This window comes from Vicia villosa, unplaced genomic scaffold (assembly GCF_029867415.1).
Source record: "Vicia villosa cultivar HV-30 ecotype Madison, WI unplaced genomic scaffold, Vvil1.0 ctg.001875F_1_1_2_unsc, whole genome shotgun sequence".
NCBI lineage: Eukaryota > Viridiplantae > Streptophyta > Magnoliopsida > Fabales > Fabaceae > Vicia > Vicia villosa.
Window position 1 is genome coordinate 22786 of NW_026705758.1, and position 25487 is coordinate 48272.

The window sequence follows — 25487 nt, forward strand, 5'->3', positions numbered from 1 at the left end:
AATTGCCATTTCCAACTTTTGTAAATACTCTATGGAATCACGCCTTTAGCTGATTACCATCCTATTAAATAAATTTGAGCCTTGTGCCCATTTGTTTGCAATCTTTAATTTCTTTGAGTTTCAAAATGACGCTTTAATTGTGTTATTCACTTTTGAAACAAAAAAAGAAAAAAAATAAGTTTTAAATGAATTTACTTCACTTTTCTTTTTTCAAAATAAAAGCGAAACTTTCCTTTGAGTTGTGAACAACGGAAGGAACATCAGCAGTTGTCTCCGTAAGATGAACAAAAGGATTCTCCCTGAAAATTGTTGAGACAACGGTATTCTGGTCCCAGAAAAGAATTCCTGAAGCAATTACCCCTCGAGGTAAAGAAGCTCTTCTATCCCCAGTGAAGAAGTTCTTTTATCCCCAGTGACGAAGATTTTCCATCTCCAGTGAAGAGGTTCTTCCATCTCAATGAGAAAAGATGCTTATCTTCCCCAGAGAAGTCTAAAGCACGCAACACCATTCATCACCCGTGTTATCTACACCGTGTTGAAAAACATTTGCCAAGTATCTGGTTGTATTGCGGCGTTGGTCCGTCTCCAATATATACTTCTTTGTCTGTCAGTATTGTCAGTATGCATGCTACATTCATGACATTCATCATTCATACATATTTGCATCATTTATGCATTCTTGCATTTTTCAGGATATATCTATCCCAAAAAAGTAGAAAAAAAAAAGAAAAGAGAAAAAAAGAAAAGGAAAAAAACAAAGCAGATATGGGCGTGTCATCTCTCCAGTAGGTTGTCACCCATAAGCAGAAAGAACATCTTCTTTCTCCAGTTCCCCACTGAGATCATTCCTCATGGAAGAAGGTTGCTTTAGTTTTCTCCTCTCAAAAAAAAGGAGAAAATCCCCATTTGAGTTCATTCCTCATGGGTACAAAGTCTTGTTTGACTGTTTCTTTCCAAGTTCATTCATGGATAGAGCCTTGTGTTTACCAAAAATTCAAATTCCGATTCCTCAAACAGAGTCGTGAAAAAATAGACAATAAGCAATAGCCTCGTCATCTGAGCAGCTTATGTCTCTTTCAAAAGTTTTTTCCTCTCAAGGAAATCAATCATGAAGACCATTTGACAATTAGGGCCTTATTACTGTTCACAAGGCTGAATAACCAGTAATTCCCCTAGCAAAGTCTCCAGGATCATTTTGTCACTTGGCTGATAATTGATCATGTCTTCAAAACCACTATCACGAGGCTGGTAGTCGGTAACTTTTTGTTCTGGTTATATTATTAAACATGTCTATCACCATGCTGATAGTCGATAATATTAACCGAACCTTTGAAACTCTTTTACCTTGTCAAGTCTATCACCATGCTGATAGTCGGTAATACAGTTTCATACCTTTCACCTTCGCATTATTAAACAAGTCTATCCCTGTGCTGATAGTCGGTAATGTCGATAGGTAAGCTTCTCTTACAAAGCTATCATTCCCCGGTGAAGCATACACTTGCTTTCCCGAAAAAAAAGGAAAAAACGGATTCTCTTCCTAAAACGGATTGAGACATCCTTCCCAACCTCTTTTCCCCAGCGGAGTCAGTTTTGATATTCCCTCGGTAAAGATATCCTCGTATCATTCGCAATTTTGGTATCTTAGGTCCAAAATTTGCGTCTTCTGATATTTAAGTCTCTTCCACCCTATCAAAACGAAGATTTTCAATCTTCATGTCTCAGGTTGAAGAAACTTAAATAGGGGCATCTGTCATACCCCAATTTTTGACCTAAGATACCACCTCATATCATTGCATATGCATCATTTGCATCTCTAACAAATTGCATAGTTTGTGTTTGCTACTTGTGACTCAGCAGGGATTTAATCAAGAAATCACTCATCAGTACAAGCAACAATCAACTAGGGTTTTGTTCTCCCTTCATCTCAAATGAATCATCTTCATCAACAATCAACATTTGGTCCTCAGAGATTCATTTCAACAAGCTCAAAGGCTCTGAACCAACCAGATTAGGGTTTTGAGTGAAGATAGCATACTCTTGACTTTTGCTCAGGATTTGACCCAATGACTTGGGACAAGACCTCAATACCCCAAGTACATCATTTTGACCTAATCCATTAGCTCAAGACATCTCCTACACAAAGATTGATCAGACAAATCCTCAGATCAACGTTTTGAACTATCAGGGACTGAGATCAGGGATCACATTTGGGAAACCCTAAAAATCCCCAGGAAGTCAATCAAAAGTTTCAATCATCTTCAAATAATCCCTATGACAACATCCAATGGAAATTACATCTCAATTCAAGACCTACAGTCATCAATTTCATCTGGTCGACAATTAGGGTTTTTGACCTAATTCATCTGAACAACTGACTTTTTAATCAGGACAAGATGTCACAACTCAAACTATGATTCAATATCCTCTAATGCCTCAATATGATCCATTCATACCATTCATTTGGTGAGGATAGCCTGTTTCATTTGAAATCTCCAGAAACGCGATTCGTCTGAAAAAGTCAACTGTACAAGAACACCTTTGACTTTTGGGAATTTTGGTCAACCATGACTTTTGAAGTTGAAAATCATCAATATATGATATATGAAGTCATTTGATCAAGAAAAATCAAGAAAATCAATCAAGAATCAAAAAGTCAAAAGTTTGACTTTCCATACTTAGAAAATTTTCTAAGTGTTTTGCATGGTTTTTTCCAAACTTTGGAAGGGAATTTCTCAAAATTTCACCTACAAACTGAAAAAAACTTCCAACATGAAAGTTGTAGATTTTGATCCAATAAACAACTTTGACACATATAATTTTTTTCCATAAGATCAACCATTTAAGAGATATGGTGCTTCAAAGTTGGCATCTTTGGAAAATTTCACTTAAAACTTCATTTTCTTCAAAGTTCATGGATCTTTTTCACCCATTTCCTTAAAGGTCTTGAGGAAACTTCCAACTAGGGTTTTGAAGTGTGTAACATGAGCTTTCCAAAATGTCCAAGAGCATGAAAAAATATGGAGTGTAGCCATGGTTTTGAATTTTGACATTAGTGATCATTTTCACTTGAATTTTCACCATTTTTCACTAAGTTTCAAGACTACATGACCTATAATCCAAGTAATGATGCATAGAAGCAATAATTGAATGATATTTTCTGATTTGAAGATCAGAATGGAAGAGGATAGGAAGCTTGGAATTTAACCATGGTTTAGTAACTTTAACCATATGCATTTAATGTAAAAGATTCCTTTCTATCCCTTAAGCCAAATCATCAAACTTTGAAGCAAGTTGCAAAGCTCTGAATTCAGAACCCATGGCCTATAAATAGAGATCATTTCCACTCTTCAAATCACACCAAAACCTCACAATTATAGGTTTTCTCTCTTCTTTCTTGAATTGCAAGTTTCATAGTTTTCAAAGAGGTAGAAAACTCAACCTCCAAACCCTTTGAGTTATGACCAAAGTGATGGTTCTAACATCTCATAAACATCATTTGGGATATGTTTGAATCATTCACACACCCCAAAAACACATAAAACTCAGAATCACTCTTCAACCTCCATGTTTGCATATAATGAACCTTATCATGCCAATTTCCATTCCAGATCATTTCTGTCCAAACTATCACTTCTAACACCTTCCATATACTTCATATGAATGATCCAAACACTCACATATGACCTGTAACATCTCCATCATCAAATTCGATTCACTCTTGAAACTTCTGCAGATCGGGTACCATGGTCATGCTCAGATGAATCCAGGTGGTTCCAAGCATCCAGACATGTTCCATAATCATCATTGAAGCTATCCAGATCATTACAAAGCAGCTGCAACACCTCTAACTCAGAATTCGATTCCCAGTTTGGTCGTTTTTGAAGGTAAGCTACTTGAACTTCAAACTCTATTCTCCATGCATCATAAATGAAATATGAACATACCATCTTGTTTCTGCACCTATGAGGATCATTAACCCTCAATCAATTGCATCATAACTTGCACATACACGATTTCACAATGATTTGTCATATTAGGGTTCTTCGTGTTCATCAGAAAATTAACCATCTTAGAGCAAAAATAAATGAAATTAAATGGCACCATCATGTTCCTTATGGAAAAACGAGTGAGATGCACCCTTCACTTGATCAATTTGGTTCAGTTTTGAAGATTTTCAAATTCAAATGGGGATGGTGTTCTTGGCGCCATTTTTTGCGAAGGAAATTTAAATGTTGAGTTTGAAATATGATCAAATCTTTTGCCTTTGTTAATCAGACCACGCGCGTGGTCCAGTTGGTTATGCTTTTGAGTGGTGAGCATAGGGTCGTGGGTTCAACACCCTTAGGGACCAAAACCTTTTTTTTAACACTATTTTTCTTCAATTTTCTTAACAACTTTAACTAATTATTTAACTAATCAAATCAACTTATTCTTTCTTCATTTTTTACACACCTTTTATTTAATATACATATTTTAACAATATCAAAAAAAATCACAAAAAAAGATTTATTTAATATGCTTTTAATTAGGTTTAAAATGATACATTTTTAAGTGTTTTTAAATACTTTAAATATTGTTTTTCATTTAATTTTTAACCTAATCACTTGTAAATTTTTTTTGTGATCAAACCCTAATCATTTAGGTCTTAATTGAGTATTAAAACTTGTTTTAACTTAATTAAGTTGTTTTCTTTCAAATTCAAATCGTTTTAAGACGAGCGATCGCGATTCTTTTTCAAAACGATAAACCACTTCTTTTTTTAAATCCTTTTTGATTAATCAATCGATTTTCAAAATGAAGTGGGGCCTCTCGAATATTAGAGAGTGTAAGTCCCATTTCTTTTTTCTTTTGTACAGTTTTTTTAACAATAAAACTTCTTCAAAAACAAAACCTTTTCAAACAATTTTCAAATCATTTTCAAAACAACAAAACTTCAAATTATTCAAAACTTTTCAAATATACCATGGGCCTCCATGTAGGTATAAGTCCCAAGCCCCTTTCATACCCTTTTTCTTTGTACAAAAAAGAAAACTTCTTTCAAAACAACTTTCAAACGGTTTTTTTTCAAACGACGCGTCTGTAAATAAAACAATCAACCATGTTTCATAAAATACCATGGGCCTCCATGTAGGTATAAGTCCCAAGCCCCTTTGTAAATACCTGTTTACATAGCTTTGAATAAACTCAAAGGGCCTCTCCCCGAGTATGAGTCCCGAGCCCCCGTGTATACAAATGGAGCATGCTTACAGGTATATTTCCTTCATAAACTCCATTATATACACACACTTTGTCATATATATGTATAACTGTTCATATTTGTTCATGTACTCGTTCATATTTGTTTGTACTTGTTCATGTTTGTGATTGTGTTATATATGCTTGTTCAACTTAGTACAACACTAGGTTCCCCATAGCCTCCTATTGGGCTTCGTGCAAAGAATCTCCCTAGTTTAGGTTAGGACATAGAGTATGGTTTCCCGGTGAAATCGCTCTAAGAGCTCAAACCAACTATACCATGCCTCCCCTTGGGCTTTGTACAAACGAGTGACCCTCCCATAGCCTCCTCTTGGGCTTACAATGCAAGGACCCTGGATTGTCCCTCCCATAGCCTCCTCTTGGGCTTACAATGCAAGGACCCTCGGATAGCCTCCTCTTGGGCTTCGTACAAGGACCCACGGGCTTCTTATAAGCATCCCAAATATCCAAATCAAATACCCTAGGAGATTAGACATTTATCATCTCTATGATAGGAGTATCTCTTCTATATCATCACAAACAATCAATCAATCAAACTTTTTTGCCACAAGGCTGGCTAATCAATCAAACCGTTTTGCCACCGTACTGGCTGATTAATCAAAGTTTTTGTCACAAGGCTGACTTCATTGAAACTTTTGCCACAAGGCTGGCTGATTAATCAAAACTTTTTGTCACAAAGCTGACTTCATTGAAAGTTTTTGCCACAAGGCTGGTTAAACAAACAAAAACATCTTTATCATTCTAAGTGCCATAAGTGGCATGGCCCAGGGCTTATAATGAAAAGATTTTCAAACAAAAACAAACAGATGTATGTGATGATATAGATTAGATACATCGAACAATTAGATGACATTTGTCTCTTATTCTTTGCTTCCACTAGCATAAGTGGGAACTACGATTGCTCTGACTTTCTCAACATCCCTTTGAGAATACGTAGGCATAAGGTCGTATCCTTGGCGAGCAAAATTTCTCCCTCAAACCATTCAAACCTTAGCACCCGTAGACCTCGAGCTACAGATGCTCTGATTCCCTCTAGGGGATATGTATGCAGAGGATCGCGATGATCTTTGCGAGCATAATCAAACAAACACCTTAGGTCCCACCTATTTCACAACAGAAACTCCACCGTAACATGGAATGAAAAACAATAAAGAATCCTATAGAGTACTATAGATACGTTGGGTGCTAATACCTTCCCTTCGTATAACCAACCCTCTTACCCAAAGATCTCTCCCCCCACTTTTAGGTTATTGCAGCTTTTTTCCTTTTCCTCCTTTGGAAATAATAAAAAGTTTGGTCGAAACAAAGAAAAATCATTTTTTTTGAGCACTCGAGCCCAAAGAAGGCATCAGGTGTCTCATCCCACAAAAAAGAGGAACAAAACGATTTTTCGCCCGCGACACATTCCAATTTGACTTGGCGGCCAATAATCTCACACACATTGATAACTTGGAGTCAGACGAACCGTCATTCAACAATTGATAAAATCTCTGCGCTTCTTCGTTCGGCATCTCTTCCCCATCACAATCTTCAGGTTGATCATAGGTCACATTCACACCAAAAGCATCCTCAACCATGTCACCGATCTGATTAAAGTTTTCCTCATATTTAATAGGCGGTCTTTCCTCATATTCCATTGACGGACGACTACTTGAAACATGCGTACTGCTAGTGTCTAGTACGTTACTCGGCAATTTTTCACCATTAAACGTCCAGACCCAATAATTTTCCATGAAACCCCTTCTATACAAATGCCTGACTACTTCATCTGGGTCACTAATTATAGGTCTACATTCACATTTAAGACAGGGACACCTAACTCCTCCTTCGCTTCGACAACATTCTTGAGCAAACGCCCACGTGATAAACCCGTTAACTCCTTCTATAAAATTGGGTTTAAGTGCACGTCTTCCTGGTTCCACTCTATCGTACATCCAACTACGATAATACAAATAATATTCCATACTGCACATATATCCAATCATTCTCTTTTTTAGTAACAATAATTAAACATTTACTTATATCAACTATAAGTAAATAATTTTCTACAATATATACATTCTAACAATATATACATTCTAACAATATATACATTCTATAACATTCTAAAAATATTATATACATTCTAACATTCTAACAATATATACATTCTAACAATAATACATATTATATATATATATTTTCGTTTTTATAAAATCTATAATTATAACGACATTCTAAAAATTATACATACTATAAATAATATTACATTCTACAAAATTATTATATAATCACATAAAAATTAACATTCAATAAATAATATACATTCTAAAAATTAATATATATATATATATATATATATATATATATATATATATATATATATACTACAAATAATATACATTCTAATTATTATAACATTCTATTAATTAACAAACTATAACAAATTAACAAATTATACTACAAACTACTACAAATTATAACAAACTATACTACAAATTAACCTATAATCACATCAAAAAATAAATAATACATACTATAAATAATACAAACTATAACAAATTATAACATATAACACAAATTATAACAAATTATAACAAACTATAACATATATATATATATATATATATATATATATATATATATATATATATATATATATATATATATATATATATATATATATATATATATATATATATAATCACATAAAAAAATCAGAAAAATTATATAAATAAAATTGAAAAAAAATACCTTAATGAAGTTGAACAATGAGTGAGTTCTTATACTAGAATCAAAATCAAAAATCTTCACCTACACATATTAAATCAAAATCAGTTTCTTAACAAAAAAATTATAAAAAAAAATGGACAAGAACAAGTGGAGATTGGTTGCATACCTGAAAATGGGAGATTGTAACAAAAATAGAGGATTGAAAATGGTGGATTATGGAGGAAGTGGAAGAAGAGAGGAAGAGATTTTGGGGGAAGAGGAAGAAGAGAAAACGCAGAAAGGGGGTTCTGGGAAGAGGAGCAACACGCGAAGACCTATATCAATTTTAGCGACGTGATTTTCACGTGTCTAGGTTGTGAAGTGAAAATCACGTCGCAACACACACACAATAATTAATGTGTCAGTCAAACTGTTGGCGTGGAATTCTAAACACATTTGTGACGTGAAATACACGCCGCAACAAAAAAATATGAAAATTTAAAATTCCCCCCTTTGTCATACTAATTTATCTGTTTTCATTTTTCTTTTTTTATTTAAAGGTTGCGACGTGTTTTTCACTTCGCAACTTTTTTTTTTAAAATAAAATTTCAGATACCCCATGTGCCAACGTTGGCTTTTTTTTTTAATATTAAAACCTGATAGTGACGTGATTATCACGTCGCAACTCACTTTTTTGAGCCACGTGATAATCACGTCGCAACATTACGTGGCTAGATCCAACTTTTCTTATAGTGATTTATACGAATTAAAAAATACAATTATTTTTTTATGAGAAAATAAAATGATTATGACTTTACAAAAATATTTTTCAATAATTACATTAAAAAATAAAATTAAAAAAATTGTAAGAAGAAAAATAAATAAATAACTTATAATATATTAAGATTGTAAAGTAACTTTTAATTCGAGAATTTTTTTTTGGCAAAGTAACTTATAGTTTGGGACAGTGGGAGTAATGGTCTTTCGTTTTGTTTTTGTCTTTTGTTGGTCAATAGTAATAATTTTTTGTCAACTTTTGAGTATAAGTAGTAAAAATATTAAAACAAAAACTTCTCCAGTTTAACCAATTAGCATGGTTCAACTAGTCAGTAACATGTAACCCAAGCGACAAATACAAATTATTGTGGGTTGAATCAGAGGATGAGTAGTAGGTGTTAGTGTTTGATGCATTTTGAGAGAGAGAGAGAGGAGAGAGAGAGAGAGAGAGAGAGAGAGAGAGAGAGAGAGAGAGAGAGAGAGAGAGAGAGAGAGAGAGAGAGAGAGAGAGAGAGAGAGAGAGAGAGAGAGAGAGAGAGAGAGAGAATACTAGAATGGAAAATGTCATTAAGTAAACTAAATCAATTGCAAATGATCATCACAACTACCTTTTTGCTCCAAAATGCAAACCCTCAACAAATCTTCTAACGATTGAATAGTCATCTCCGTTTGATCGTCCATCTTCGAATGGTAAGGAGAACTTAATCTTAACTTAGTTCACATGGCAGCCTGCAGGCTTTTCCAAAATCTCGACGTAAACCTCGAGTCTCTATCTGAAATGATACTCAACGGAATCACATATAGTCTCACTATCTCACTAATGTAGATCTCTGCTAACTTCTAAAATGAATAATTGATTTATATCGAGATAAAATGAGCAGATTTAGTCAATCTATCCACAATGATCCAAATCTAATCACTTCCCTTTGTGGTCTTTTGGAAAACCTGTAAAAAAAATCCATCAGGATACTACTCAACGGTTGCATCAACCCACACGACTTCTGATGCTCTATCTTCGACTTCTGACAAGTCAAACAAAAATACATAAACTGTGCAATCTTCTTCTTCATACCTGGAAACCAAAACATCTTTTAAAGTTCTTGATACATTTTAGTACGTCCAGAATGAATACTCAAACTGCTCTTGTGACCTTCCTCTAGAATTCTCTTCTTCAGTTCTAGAAAACTCGGTACATAAACTTTGTCTCAGAATTTCATAATCTCATTCTCATCTACTCTGAAGTCCACCTATTTACCTTGGTTGATTAACACCAACCGGTAAATCAATCTCAAGTCCAACTTCTGACCTTCTTTAATTTCTTCAAGAATACCACCAGTCAACTTCAACATACCTAGCATCACACTTTGTGGCATTCCTTTGCACACCAAGCTAAGGTCTCTAAATTGCTCTATCAACTCCAATTCTCAAACCATAAGCGCCGACATATGTAGGGATTTCCTACTCAAAGCATCTGCTACCACATTGGATTTCCTACTCAGATGGCAACTCAGCCCAAAATCGTTGTCCTTCAAAAATTCAAGTCATCTTCTTTACCTCATATTCAGTTTCCTATGATCAAACAGATACTTTAGACTCTTATGGTCGTGAACACCTCAAACCTCGAACCATACAGATAATGCCTCCAAACTTTAAGTACAAACACTATAGCTGCCAACTCAAAATCATGGATAGGATAATTTCTCTCATGAATCTTTAGCTTCCTTGAAGCATAAGTTACAAACTAACCATCCTGCATAAGCACACCACCAAAGCCCATCTTCGACACATCACGGTACAGGACAAAATATTCCTTCGCATCCGGAAAAATCAAAACTGGTGCCAACAACAACCCCTTCTTCAGCTCTTTGAAACTTTCTTCGCACTAAACACTTCATACGTAAGTTTTCCCTTTCCGAGTCAAATGGCTCAAAGGCAAGGCTAACTTCGAAAAGCCTTCAAAAAATCTTCGGTAATAACAAATAAAAATTATGATCTCTGTAACTGACTTACGAGTCTTCCATTACAATACTGCTTCTACCTTAGACGGATTAACTACTATCCCACCACTAGAGATCACGTGACCAAGGAAACACACTTCCTTCAACCATAATTCACACTTGGACAACTTAGCATACAACTCCTTCTCTTGTAAAACTTGTAGCATAATTCTAAGATGTCTCGCATGTTCTTCATCTGACTTAGAATACACCACCGAACGGCGTCACTGAGTACTCATAATGTCCATAACAAGTTTTGAACGCATTCTTCGGTATAATCTCTAACTTCACGTGAATTTGATGATAACCTGATCTCAAATAAATCTTATTGAAAACACAAGCTTTAACTAACTGATCCATAAGGTCGTCGATTCTAGGAAGAGGATACTTGTTCATAATAGTAAACTTATTGAGTTATTGATAATCAACAACATTGGCGTTCCCCACGACGAAACACTAGGTCTAACAAACTCCTTCTCTACCAGATCTTCTAATTGTTTCTGTTGAAAGTATTTTGGGTAAATATTTTCTAATATATCGTATCCACAGAGATTGATTCAATATTACTGGCGTTCTATAGTCAAATTATAATGAGTGGTAAAAAGCATTGGTTTTGATTGTTTATTCTAAAATTGCATATAAGAAAGTAATAAGTAATTGAACTGGAAGCTTAAAGAGTGATTAACAATGGTGATGAATATGTTGAGTTCTAGGGTTCATCAACCTATTCATATGCAATTGATCAATTAATTCACAAGTGAACCATTATATAAGCTATTATCTTCATTCATCCTCAAAACTGATCTCATGTCTAAGATCAATTTAGAACTACCTCTACCGGTATGATATTCGATCTCTCAGAATAATAATGAACATAAAGGGAATTAAACACGATGATTTATGAAAACTTATTCACAATCCCGTCTCTGCGAACTAAGAACAAGTCAATATAAAAATCTAGGGCAAAAGTATGAACCCTATCTCTCGATTGATAGTTCAACAATGATATAAAATAAAAGCAAGGTTCTTTATTGATAATAAAACTTAACAATTGTTCACAGGAATTAATCAAAGTTATTGCATCTTCATAGGTTAACTACTACCTTAAACTCAACACCATGGGGTTTAGCTCTCCATAGATATGAAAAACACACAAAACTTCATAGAGGGATTCATCTTCATCAAGGGAATGTCTTCGATTGATGTTGAATTCTCCGTCGAATGTTGTTTTCTGCTCTGGAATAGGAATGCTCTCTGAATTTCGCTCACCCAGGTCCCTATGTTATGAGGATTAGGGCTTCTATTTATAACAATCTTTCTTTTTAACGGAGCAACCGAGGCGCGGCACAGGAGAGCGCGACGCGAACTAGGACCAGAGAGTTTGGCGCGCCTCGCCCAAATCTGTTGCGGCGTGGCCTTTGCTTTATCTCACTTCTTTGTGCTTTTGCGTCTCTAGTGTTCTTACGCCTTCATATTTCCTCGTCATTAATTCTCATCCCTAATACCTGCATCAATAACACCCAAAGTGATTCGATTTGCTTTGCAACTAGAATCAAACTTCTATAGTTCAATTCTAACCATAAAATCACTAAAAGTCATACGATATGCTCAACTTCATATCAAAAGGTAGTTATTTTAACACATGAAAATACTGATAATTCACTCCTAACATTTCTTCAGCTCACCCAACTCTGATGTAGACAATTGATATGGTTCCATCAACACAGGACTAGTACCAGGTGCTAAGTCTATGGAAAACTTGACTTCTCACTTTGGGGGAAAGTCACAAATATCTCCACGAAAAAATCAAGAAACTCACACACTAGAGGCATATCACAAGCCCTAACATCGTTATCCACTCTCAAGGAAGCGAATATCACGAGCATCTGATCATTCTCCCTCAAAGACGTCTCTAGCTGACCGACAGACAAGAATCTGAAACTCATACTCTCTTTGGGTTCAGTAAACAACACAGTCTCGTCACAACATGCTTTTTGCCATCAACGGCACGTTGAACGAACACTCCACACCCAAAAACATCTTAGAGAAGCAGAATCTCATCCCCCACTTGTTTCAATCCCGCTCCTGCTGGCAAGTGGTTAGGAAAGAAAGACAAGCATGGATAGTGTTCAGACACATGTCGTATGCCAGAGAAATAAACAAATTCACAATTTAATCCGAATGGACCGACCTGCTCTAATACTAACTATATAACACCCTAAAACCTTGACTTGCAGTTTATAAAAGATAAGCAGATAATTTTGCAAACATCGGTGTTACACATACTTAACATACAATTTCAACCAACATATTAATATGAAAAAGCAGCTGAACTCAAATGCCAGTCATACTTTAATTTGTCTCAATAATACAAAATATTTGATTAATTAAATAATACAAATAGTAACTCAAAACAACGATAAAACGTCTCAGACCCAGTGTAATATATCACAACTTCGACAAAACTCGATAACGCAGAAAACAATAAATAAATGAAGAGGCATCAACGCCATCTTCCAGCTCAAGTAGTAGTTATTCCTCTACTTGATTATTTGTACCCCAAGAGAGTACAGACACCACAAACAAAGCAAACAAGGGTGAGAATACGCTCAAAATATGTTAGCAGTGCAAAAGATAGCAAGGGTAGCATACTCAATCCAATCATTAAACATATAACTCATACACAACAACAATAATCAATTACAATGCTAATATGTATGTAATGTGACCAACACTTCAAATCCAATGCATGTGGTACCAATTCTTGACATTATAGTTATGTTACTGATTTTGTCCACTAACCAAAGGTTTCCCTTTAAACCCCGACTCCTCACTGGTCCCCTCTTTTGTACCCGAGACTCTTCACTGGACCGAGGTCCGCACATCTATTACCAACATACATGATGCATGATACGCAACAACAACAAACAGGTGCCACAGTTACCACTAGTTTCACTTCGAACTGTATACATCTCCTATTATAAGGCCACCATTTCAACAAAACAAGTATGATTGATATGTGAGCATAACTCATCAATATAAAATCATACACATATTTATCAACGCATACTCATACCTTCATACAGTATTCACACAACTCATCAAAGACAGTAAAACACAACCAACAGTCGCTAGAATCGAAAACAACTCAAAAAATCAATCTGAAAACACCAAGCACTGTCATTGCTCACTAAGCAGAAGCTCGCAAAGCGCGGCTTTAGCTCGCTAAGTGCAGACGCCTAGAACAGCAAAAACCAAAAACACGATTTTCACCTTTGGAGCTCTTCTAAAGCTCTGGTTTCAACCCCAAACCACCCAAATCGCATATAAATCAACATCTAAATTTTAGACTAAGTTTATTACATCAATTAGCCACAGATTAATCACTTAGTTCATCAACTTAACACAATTTTATCAATATGTTCATCATACTCAAAACTGCATTAGTTTAGTGGGTTTGGAGGAATAAGAATTCTACTTGCATCTCATGAAATCATCTCCATGTACCACATTTCCTTGGTCGTTTGCAGCATGTCAAACTCTTTCCTCTTTTGTTTCAGCAACCTCCATCACGAACACAATGATGAGAGATTCATTAAATTGAACTTCTCCAACGTTTTCTGGCATTATCGTAAATATTGATGGAACGTGTTCCGGAACCCCTACTTGAGAAGGCTATGTAGTTTATCCAGTTGCTACACACTGGCTCTACATATATTCTCCAGGTGGGATTTTATGCCATCCATTAGAGATTCTCCATTGCAAAGGGTTTTCGCTATTAGCTTATTGATATTTCCACCTACTAGTACCACAAATATGTGTTTTAATTCAAAGATATCAAGAATATGTTACATGACAATGGTCAAATAAAAATCACTTACACTGAAAAAAAAAAAAAAAAAGACAACCAATGCATTAATTTCAAGGTTAAACTTGTCGCTTCTTTTAATCATGACTTCCTGATCCACATTTCTCCTCCGGAAAAGCTTTATCACATCCTACTAGAGGTGGAAATAGACCTTGCCAAAATTAAATCTGACCTACTAAATAATTCAAAGTCTAAGGCCGACTTGATAAATTTAACACTTGGTCTAGAGGCAAACTTGAAAACTTGGATGATAAAATTAATGGTCCAACATTTGTCCACCAAAACTTTCTCCAAGATCATGGTGTTCTCTGCATATTCGAGGCGAGCGACCACATGATTTGAGAACCCCTCCCTAAGCCTAAGAAGAAGATCTAAGTTCACCGCTTAACTTATTAGAACACTAAGGAAAAGAAAATGGGACTAAAGCTTCTCCTTGCTTAAAGCTTCTATGAAAATTAATCGCTTGAGCATAGTATGTAACGCCCCAAATTTCTAATTAATTTATTTAATTGAATTTTAAATGTTTTATTTGCTTTTATTTTGGTGTTGGAGTATTTATATGAATTATTTGGTGTTTGTTGTGATTTATTAGAATTTTAACTAATTCAATTAATTAGAAAATAAGAGAATGAGATGTGGGTGAAAAATAGGAATAATGAGAATGTGGGGTAAAGTGGTAAGAAATAAAGGCAAGTTGGGGTCAAAGTGAAATAATTTAGAAATAAGAAATTAGGTTAATTGTGAGAAGAGGCAAAACATGGGTTTGAGAGAGAGGAGGAAGTCATAGCCAAAACTTACTCTTGCTGGAAAATTAAAGTAAAGAGAGGAATTACTCATTTATGGGTCAATTGCATGAAGGGTGGAGAGGGATCCTCACACCCTTCTTTGTTTTCCATGTTATCCTCCATTGTTGAGCTTTGTGTGTTCTGAATGAGGTTTATATGAAAACTATCTTGTTTGTTGTAATTGATATGAAATTTGTGCTCTAAATTATACTAAATTTCATGCATGATCAGTACGTGTAAATCTAAATGTTGTTTTTCATGTCAAATTGTTGATCCAACCTACCATTTTTAAGCTAATTAGTGTCATCCTTATTAGTAAAAATATCTACATTAAAAAAAAATTCTTCCTTTTTTTTGGAGTTGCTACAATCTCAGACACGATAAATAAAGCCGAAATTCTCATATTACAGTGATGCAAAACAGATGGAATAGAGACTGGTGACCAACGAGCCAAAACAAAAACTTTGATCTTTTAGGAGATTGAGTTTCCTAATCCATGAAGAAGGATGAGAAGTTATGTCGCTGGGTTTAGTATGGAAAAAGAGTATCAAAGTACTTAGAAAATCCAAACAGAATAATGCAGAAAAATGATCCCAAAAACAATCCTCAGATTTACATATTTGCAAGCTTAATAGGCTTACAAATTAAAAAGACAATTTTGAAATAATTTCAGCAGAAGCTTTATTGTATTTTCTCTCCTGTTTTTAAAACATTTGATTGATTATATATCTAAGACACTCTTCTCTCATAATTACTCTATCGAAGTTCAACAGAAACAGGAGCACTATATGTTCTCCGGTTTATTCTATTTGTAGTAGTTCTTAAAAACATGTGAATTTCCACCATCAAAATGTTGTCTCATAACACGCCTAAGTGTGCATGCGAATGTTCACCGATTTATTATATTTGCAATAGTTCTTAAAAACATGTGAATTTCCGTCATCAAAATGCTGCCTCATAGCACTTCTAAGCGTGCGCGCCAAGCTCCAAAAGTAGAGTGTGACTAATTGCATCAGATCCTGGGCCAGTGAATTGAATCGGACCTACAGTAAAGATCGTGATAATGAGTGGAGATCGTCCAAGAGAAAACAAATTCTGACTTGCAGGACTAATTTCCAGCTATTGACAATAAATTACAGAAAAAATGTTTAAAATGCTTAGATAGACTCATTCAACACAGTTTTTACCATTTAAAAAATAGTGAGAACTACTTTTACCTAATTAGACTGTATTGTACAAAGTGAAGGAGCATCGCCTTGTTAGGAGCAGACAAAAGAAGCAATAAGTGAAAGAAAAATCCATGCCTACCTGGACTGATGTAGCAATTCTTTAGGGCCCACTCATCGCGCAGGGAGGCAAACTTTTTGAAGGGTGGCTCTGAAAATTCAACATGAAAATTAGTTATTTGACACAAGATAATTGGAGCTCCCAGTATAACAGCAATAATTACAGTGTATGATTTGTAAGTCCACTTTTCCTAAGACCATCTCCAATGGTGCAACCCATATTTGAGTTCTTTATGGGTCCCACCAGCCATATCATCTCAAAATAATTTATTTAATATTTATTTTATTGGTGTAATTCAAATGGGTCCCACAGCTTTACCTCTTGATTGGGTACCATAATTTTTTACTAGTTGCATTGCAAATTGCAATGCAACTCTATTATGACATGGCAAATTATTTTAATATTTAATTATTATATTGATGTCTAGGTGGAGAACTCATTGAAAAATACTACCATTGGAGATGCTCTAACACTGAAATTCTGGAAGATTGGATTCATGCCGTTATGGTTGGCAACCAAGAACCCCATGGTGATTAACAAAAACAGAGGGGTAAAACCTAATCTTTTGTACCTATGGACCCATAGAAAAAAAATATTTTTGCCTCCCTTTCATTTCACTGTCAACCTTTCTATGTTGGTGAAAATATAGTTTCCGGCTCGTTACTTTTGAGTATAGAATAGACGATTATATATACCTTCAAGCTCCACCATTGCTTTTTTAATCACAGGCTTGAATTTACCTATACAGAAGAAGCGAACAAAACATTAGAGAAAAACATTCAAATAAATGAAATGTGCAGTGCTGTGGCATTTTAAGATTACCAGACATTATTAAAAGAAGCATCATGTAAATATTGATAATCCAGAAAAAATAAAGAAAAAAATATTTCTAATTTTAAATATATATTTTGTCAACACCTGAGACAGCATAGATAAAACTATAAAATAAACTAATTTTTGTATCAACGTGGAGATAGAAGGTTATATGAACACAATTCATAGAAATGAAATGGGGTATGCTGTGAAACGAAAGCTTCTGTAGTTTACAATGCATACCATGTCTCCTCTCCACATCCATTAGTGAGGTAAGTGCAGTCCCACTAACAGTCCACTCTTCTACTGGGGCGCACAAATTCCCAACCTGAACAAAATATCAACGGCAGTCAAAGAATTGAGTTGATGGCCTCGCATCCAAAGAAAATTTTAACCATAATTAATCACCAAGACGAATTTAGAAGTAGTAAATGTGATGATAAAAAGAAAAGAGCATTTGGAAAAGAACATACTGATGATATTAATCCAGTCTTCCCACTTTGAAGGAGGGCTCCAGCACCATAACCCAATGCATAGCAGTAAGTAGAATCAAAATTAGTTGGCAAACCACATCTTCCTTCATATCTGCGTATTACAAACACTATCATTGAGGTTGAACATAGTCAAACCATTAGCAAATGTTTGGTGAAAAAGATTTATAAAATAAATAATAGTTAAAGGCAAATTATAAAGCGGGTCCACAGAACCACTTTTTTGTTAAAGAGCAACTTATATCATCAAACCTTGCAACTTCAAGACTGAAACTAGATGGAGTACCCGAAAAAGTGAGCCTGCCCTTTAAATCCGCCTTTGTACGTGCCTTCTTGCTTTCTCTTCTCCAACTCGGTTTCGACCATCTGGATAAACATTTTCTCTGTTTCTATCTTAGCAACCTAGTTGAAAATATACCAACATTGAGGTCTAGTCGAATTGCATAATGGGCAAAATAAGCAGAGCAACATAAAACCATTAATCACCTGAACATTTCCATGTGGATCTCTTTCGAGCATTAATTGCTCTTGAATTGTTTGAGGTAAGAATTCAAAAAGCTTTAATGACTGAATTGTGAGCTTTTTCTTCCATAACTCACCTTCATCCACAGTATCATGGGCCAGAATTTCATTGAGTTCTGAAATAAGGTGTTGGACCTACAAACAAATAATAGATACAATAATTATTGTTGGCAAGCATTTTTTATTTTTGGACATGAACACAAGCCAAAACATCATATAGGAAGAAAAATTGTTAATGGAAATATTTTTATGAAGAATGGTAGCTACCTCGGGAATGAAATCAATTAGACCTTCAGGGATAAGAATGACCCCGTAATTATAATTAGCGTCAGCTCTTTTAGAAATGATATCCACAATGTAGTCAGTGACATTCTTTAGTGTCAGCTTCTTGGCAGCAACCTAAATTAAGATTTTGCTGGTCAAATAAAATATTTGACAGAATACCTTAAAAATCTCACTAGATAAAAGTAGATAAACTGCACAACTAAATCATCTTCTGCTTGAGAGGGAGGAAGTAATGAATATTGAAATTTTTAGTAACTTCAGCCTCCACTTAAAATTTCAGCAGCCCATTAGTATTGATTTATCATGCTGGTCCATTACTTTTTATATTGAAGGGATAATTCGCGTGTTAAAGCAAAATTTGAACTATGTCTCTCGATAAAAAGCTGTACGAAACAGTTCTAAAAATTCTGACAAAAAATACAAGCAGTGGATTGCCATTAGCAAACCTCAACCGCAAAAGCAACATTGATGCATTTAATAATGATTTTATTAAACCTCTGCATGCCCAAACACTAGATGACATGATCAAATTTATGACAAACCTCTTCTCCGATAATGGTAATGTTTGGATGAGTTTGTAAAGCACATTCCAGTGTAATGTGTGAAGCAGCACGCCCCATAAGCCGCACAACTGCAGACAGGTGACCATATCTCACCCACTGTTTGAAGCTCAATAGAACAGTAATGAACAGATAGGGCATTGGTTTATTTTAATGAACTTGTCAATGACTCAATAAAATATGATGACAATAAATCAACCTTTCAGAAAAAGTAAGGCATGAGCACAAATACAATAAAAGAGAATCAAGAGTAAGAAAATCCATTACAAGAGAACACAATGCAAGGAAGTTTTAAGAATAAGGTATTTCTATCTCAAAAGTCAAATAGGAGTAAGATTTCTGAGAAAAACAAAATATTTGAGTCAAAAGATGGCACAAAATCTTCACAATAATTGTATCTGCAATTTCAAAACCAAGGAATTGAAAACATGACTTCAAATCTTCACATGTTAGAATGACAAGAAGTAATATTGGGAGCAGAATTGCAAAATATGTAAAAACTTATACAGATAAGTGGCCCATTTTGTAAGAAATGGGATGAAAATGAGACATCAGGAATCAATATTTGAATATGCAAGGTGATGCATTAAAAATTGTCAATGCAACTTTGTAAAGTCTACTCATTAAATACAATTTGCAACAGTTCTATAAAATTTTACACAGTCATGTACTTACAATGGTAATATTTTCCTGTTGAACGAGCGTCTATCATAACATTTCCAATCATTTCTGCGTATATCTGCATAATATGTAATTAAAAATTTGAACAAGGTCAGACCATGTAAAAGAAGCATTAGTAGAGGTACATGCCATAAGTTATGTAGAGTTCAACTGTTCAAGGAACGTATAATGGTTGAAGAAAGAAAATATTGAAACTTTCGGTATAGGAGGGGGGCAAAATACTCACGATAATAAGGCTATATTGATATTGATGTAAATAAATGATACGTTGGATAGTTGGATGTGATTACTAAAGACAAAGGCACTGATCCTTATTATTACAAATACTAGTCTCACAGACTAAAATAATACGAGAAAACCAAAGATACGCTTACTTACTCTAAGGTACGACCAAGATGTTATACTTTTTTTTCATATATAAACCCCCTCCAGATAAAATTTTCTAAGCTTAAGTTGTTTCAAATGTATTATGTGTGGATACAGACAAGGCTCCTTTAAAGTGAGTGATTCACTTTAGAGAGTATAGTGTGTAATATCAACTCTTGATATACAAATTAATGGTTGATACTATGTACACTTGCATAACAAATCAAGGGTGGTTAAAATATCAACCCTTGATTTTTTCACTTACTTTCTCACTTTAGAGCAGCCAATTTGTCAAAATTAAAAACTTTAGAGGAGCCAAATTGATTATATACACATCATAAAAATAAAAATAAAAACAAATGATACATATTTTAGCTTGGAAATTGGCAACGCCATATCATGGACCAAAGATGGGGCTAGAGACTACATTTGGAGAAAAGTTGAAGCCACATTGCATCAAGGATGATACTAGTTGAATAGCAACTTGAAGTTATAGGATTTAGTCCTTTGGGTATAGAAGGGGGAAAAAGAATACCCTGAATAATATAATTATGAGCCTGTTTGTTTTAGCCTTTTTGATAAAATATTTTTATTTAAAAAAATGTACTTCTAGTGTTTTTAGAGTGCATGGTTAAGCTCTTGGAGAAAAACTGGAATCTGAAAGAAGCAAAAACAATTTGTTGTTATTTTTAGAAGCTACATATTATAATAATTACTTCGATATAAAATTGCTTTTTATAATTATAATCAAACAAAAAATAACTTCTACTTTAGGAATCTTTAAAATGTAAACCAATTTTTTCAAAATTTTAAAATTCCATTTTCGAAAGTTTAAATAGATAACCCTATGTTGACATTGGTTGATATGTTTCACACATTTCTAAAAGACAAAAGCCTTGACCCTTATTTATACAAGTACAAGACTCATGCTCTTAATGAAATAGTACAACATTATAAATATGGAATTTCAAAAGGCAATCCAAAGATATAAAAAATATTTTCCATTAAGAGCATGTATTCTAATGGAAGTGTTCAATAAAAAAGGTTGGTGATATTGTGAGGACTAGCCTAGACTTTATTTTTCTTTGGCAAATTAATGGTGAACCGAAGACAGGATTGCATTTTTGAAATGTTAATATATAAAGGTTAGAACTCAGACCAGTACAAACTTATAAATGCACAGTGCAGATTATCGGTATAGCCTTGTTCACCTTGCATGCAGTATCAAACCCAAAACTAGTGGGCACTTCTTTGCATTTCAAATCACCATCAATGGTTTTAGGGCACCCAATCACACTAGTTATCATGTCTTTGCTCCTGTATAAACCCAAATTAAACAATATATTGTTCAACAAATAAGAATACTTCCATATTTGAGCTTACTATTTTTTTCTCATCTGTACAACAAACAAAACAAATTTATATAATAAATGGACAGCTGAAGGTTATCAAAGGTAAATAATCAAAAACTAACAAGAAGATACAAGTACATTAACAAAGACTACATGATGCCCTCCCATAAAACCAAAAAATTTGCCATGCTCCTAAGCATAAATCATGCCAAAATAAAATTGCATTTGGAAAAAACCTGAAATATTCAGCAAGAAGGCTCGCATTTGTGTTTGAGTCATCTCCACCAATAACAACCAGCCCATCCAAGTCTAGCTTGTTTACTGTTTCTTCAGCTTGTTTAAACTATACATGTAAACCACATTACTCCTCATACTAAAAGATGCATAAGAGGCCAAATGAACATTCCATAGAGCATATAAACTGGTCAACCTGTTCAGGAGTTTCAATCTTGTCCCTCCCGCTGCGAATCATGTCAAAGCCACCCTGCCAACCAAACTTATTCCTGTTAGTCATCACAATATCATAATTTCTAGAAGAAGAAAGAGATTGTTATATTAGAACATTTGAAAACATCTGTATGCAAATGAGCCATAAATAGAAGGCATGTCAAATGTATCAAGTTTACGGCCACATAAAAACAAAGAATCGCCAAATTACAATTATATCTAGTTAGAAGCATGATGCTCCAAAAACATGTAACCAAGGTTTTAAATATCGGTCGCGTCACATAAAGACTTTCACGATTTCGATCGGTACAAGTGTTGTGACACAACAGTGATTATGGTCGTCACGGGGTTAATTGACTAAAATTTGTTCTTCATCACAAAAACGGTGAATAACGGTATCGGTATCGGATCAGCACCTTCACATACCATTTTGTCGTGGCCTTATTGCGGTAACTGACAGTTTTTTAAAACCTTGCATGTTACTAAGAAAATAAACCTGATTTCTATAAGGATGAATAAATTCTGAGTTGAGCTCAATGTATTTGCACTTCATGATGCCAGCAGGACCACCCCTAAAACCATACAATATGCTTCCTTTTGCTCTATCTTGAAGGTAATCTAAAACAAATATCAAAATGCATAAATTGAAACCTATCCGCATGAATTTTCACAAATATTGATTAATTCTATTGAATTGAAAACTATCTTAACTAACCGAAAATTCCAGAAATCACATTGTGACCTCCAGGAGCTTGACCACCGGACAAAACCACGCCAATTTTCAGCTTCTGACTAGGCTGCACCATATCTGAATCACTCGGAACCAGCACCGCCGACGGTTGCCCGTACAGGTTCGGAAACAGCTTCGCGATCTCATCTGCAGAAACGATACGATCAAAAAATGAAAGCGAGTCGAGAATTTGACATGAAATTGAAAGTTGATGGATGGGAGGGAAATTGTATGAGAGATGAAGACCAGGATTCCCGGCAGCGGAGCTTAGAGGACCGTCGACAATCTTGAAAGGACTTTTGAGAACGGAGGGAAGAGGGAGAGTGTGGAAGATACGACTGTTTTGGACGTCGCTGTAATCAGAAGCGAAACGGCCGGTAACTGAAGGAGGAGGAGCAACCCGGTTAAAGTCGTCGCCGCCGTCAAGTGCGAAAGACGGAGCCATATTCTGTGAATGAGTGAGACGGTTTTGCTGATGATGATGATGATGACTGTGATCACTCGTCGTCAATGCAAATTCAACTTTCAAGTGCTTACCAAATATTCTCTTTTTCTTTTCTTTTATTAATGAAGGGAAAAAAACAAAGGACAGAATAATCAGGCGAAAAATCTATTGTCTAACAACTCTACCTACCCAAGACATCTTTCGGCGTAGGATAATAAAAAGAAAATACCGAAACAGAGAAAAATAAATAAAAAGAAATCTGAATATTATGAGTCAGATTATTTTACCATTAAAAAAATAGTTATTTTTTGAAAAAATATTAATTAATAAAAAATAAATTTATTTTTATAAGTTAAAGTATTAATTTTGACCTCTAATATCATAAACATAAATATACATTATAAAAAGTATTCAAAATAACTTAAAATTTAAAGGATCTTTTGAAATTTTGATAACTAAATAAAATGATTTTCTGAAAAATGATAATTTTAACGATAAAAAGAGAATTCTTCATGACAAGTAAAAAAGAGAAACTTAAACTACCCATCGTTTTAAAACCATGGACAAGACTTTAAAGCTCAACCCAAACAGAGGTTAATCGATCAAGATTGCAAGCTAAACCAATAACATAAATTTCATTAGAGGTCATTAGAGGTTCCACAAAGTGAAAGCGTTAACTAAAATAGGACCTATTAATATTAAGCATGAAAAAAAATAGTATGAGGAAAACTTTAATTTCACATTGATTTCTTGATTCTTTTGCTCGACGTAAGAGGGTGGGTGAAAGAAATGTCGATGACGAATAAAATTTAGCTACTTCTGAAGATTACTCAAAAATTGCTTACCGTAAAGAAATGTCTTTGAGAAAACTAATTGGTTTCTATCTCACCACAATAAATTCGTTATGATAACAAAAAGAGATGGTCATTTCTATTTATTACAATTGAGTTAAAATTTATCCATTGAGATAATCCAAGATTAAAGAACACACACAATGTGGTTATATGGGTTAAGCAAGTTTTGATGATTGACTCAACACGATCAAACATAATGAACATCATCAAAGAAAGGACATGAATCAAAAATCACAAAATCAACTTTCTAATGATTTACTCAACAAAGATCAAACTATATGAACATCATTAAAAAAAAGTTACCTAACTATTAAAGCACACATTTTATCTCAAGATTAAGTATTATTATTTTAGGATCAAATGGTAAAAAAAATGGAATTTTCTCTAAAACATAAAAACACGCGCGCACGCACGCACACGCGTTTTTCAAACTTCATTTCTTTCAAAACTCTTTGGAAAAGCCAAAATTGATCATTGCTTAAACCGTATAATTGATTATAGTCTTGCCGTAATCGACTATGGACAAGTTTTTGACCTTTTTCAAAGTTTTCTTTTTGTGAATATTAATGATTGCTTTCCTATAAAAAATAGTTCTTTTAATCATTTAAAAACACATAAGAAATATGAAAAACACCTTATATTCTACTCTCACTTTGTTTTATAACTTTTATACACTTAATATACTTTAGTGCTAAAAGAGAAACCATTAAATAGTAACTTTTATAACCGCTAATGTGATTCTAATAAATATCATAAAACCATAAGAGAGTTGTTCTCTTGAACTTATAAAGCAAAAAGGTTGTAAGCTAAACTTGTGATAAAAGCTTCATGTAAGAGGTTGCAAGTCGAACATGTGATAAAAGCTTTGTGTGGAAGTTTTGAATTGAATATGTGTTAAAAGTTTTGTGGTTAGTGGAAAATCTCAAGGTGTTATTGTTGTTAATCACAAAAGTAAATTTTATAATTATTATATTTTTGAAGGGAAATCGCGATATAAAACATAGCGGAAAATAAAAATTTCCCTTAAGTTAATTCTTACGAGTAATGTGTGATCAGTGATAGGAACGATTACATCTTGTGGCGTTTAACAAACAGAGTGTCTTCAATTTCAGTGTTAGTTGTTGCTGATGAAGACCATGAGAGAGAGAGATGGAGATAAGGAGAGAGAGAGAGAGAGAGAGAGAGAGAGAGAGAGAGAGAGAGAGAGAGAGAGAGAGAGAGAGAGAGAGAGAGAGAGAGAGAGAGAGAGAGAGAGAGAGAGAGAGAGAGAGAGAGAGAGA

General features: G+C 34.3%; 1 protein-coding gene across 1 annotated transcript; it reads right to left on the reverse strand.

The window, feature by feature from the left end:
* Positions 1 to 16030: 16030 nt before the first annotated feature.
* On the reverse strand, positions 16031 to 23524 carry LOC131636958 (pyrophosphate--fructose 6-phosphate 1-phosphotransferase subunit beta-like). The gene is made up of 16 exons (XM_058907532.1): positions 23155 to 23524; positions 22894 to 23055; positions 22675 to 22796; positions 22162 to 22215; positions 21968 to 22074; positions 21591 to 21696; positions 20008 to 20071; positions 19315 to 19403; positions 18755 to 18886; positions 18452 to 18622; positions 18252 to 18367; positions 17948 to 18059; positions 17718 to 17802; positions 17357 to 17401; positions 16683 to 16751; positions 16031 to 16417 (listed from the first exon to the last, which is right to left on the reverse strand). The coding sequence occupies exons 1-16, from the start codon at positions 23351 to 23353 to the stop codon at positions 16341 to 16343; spliced, it is 1710 nt and encodes a 569-aa protein (XP_058763515.1). The 5' UTR covers positions 23354 to 23524; the 3' UTR covers positions 16031 to 16340.
* Positions 23525 to 25487: the final 1963 nt, after the last annotated feature.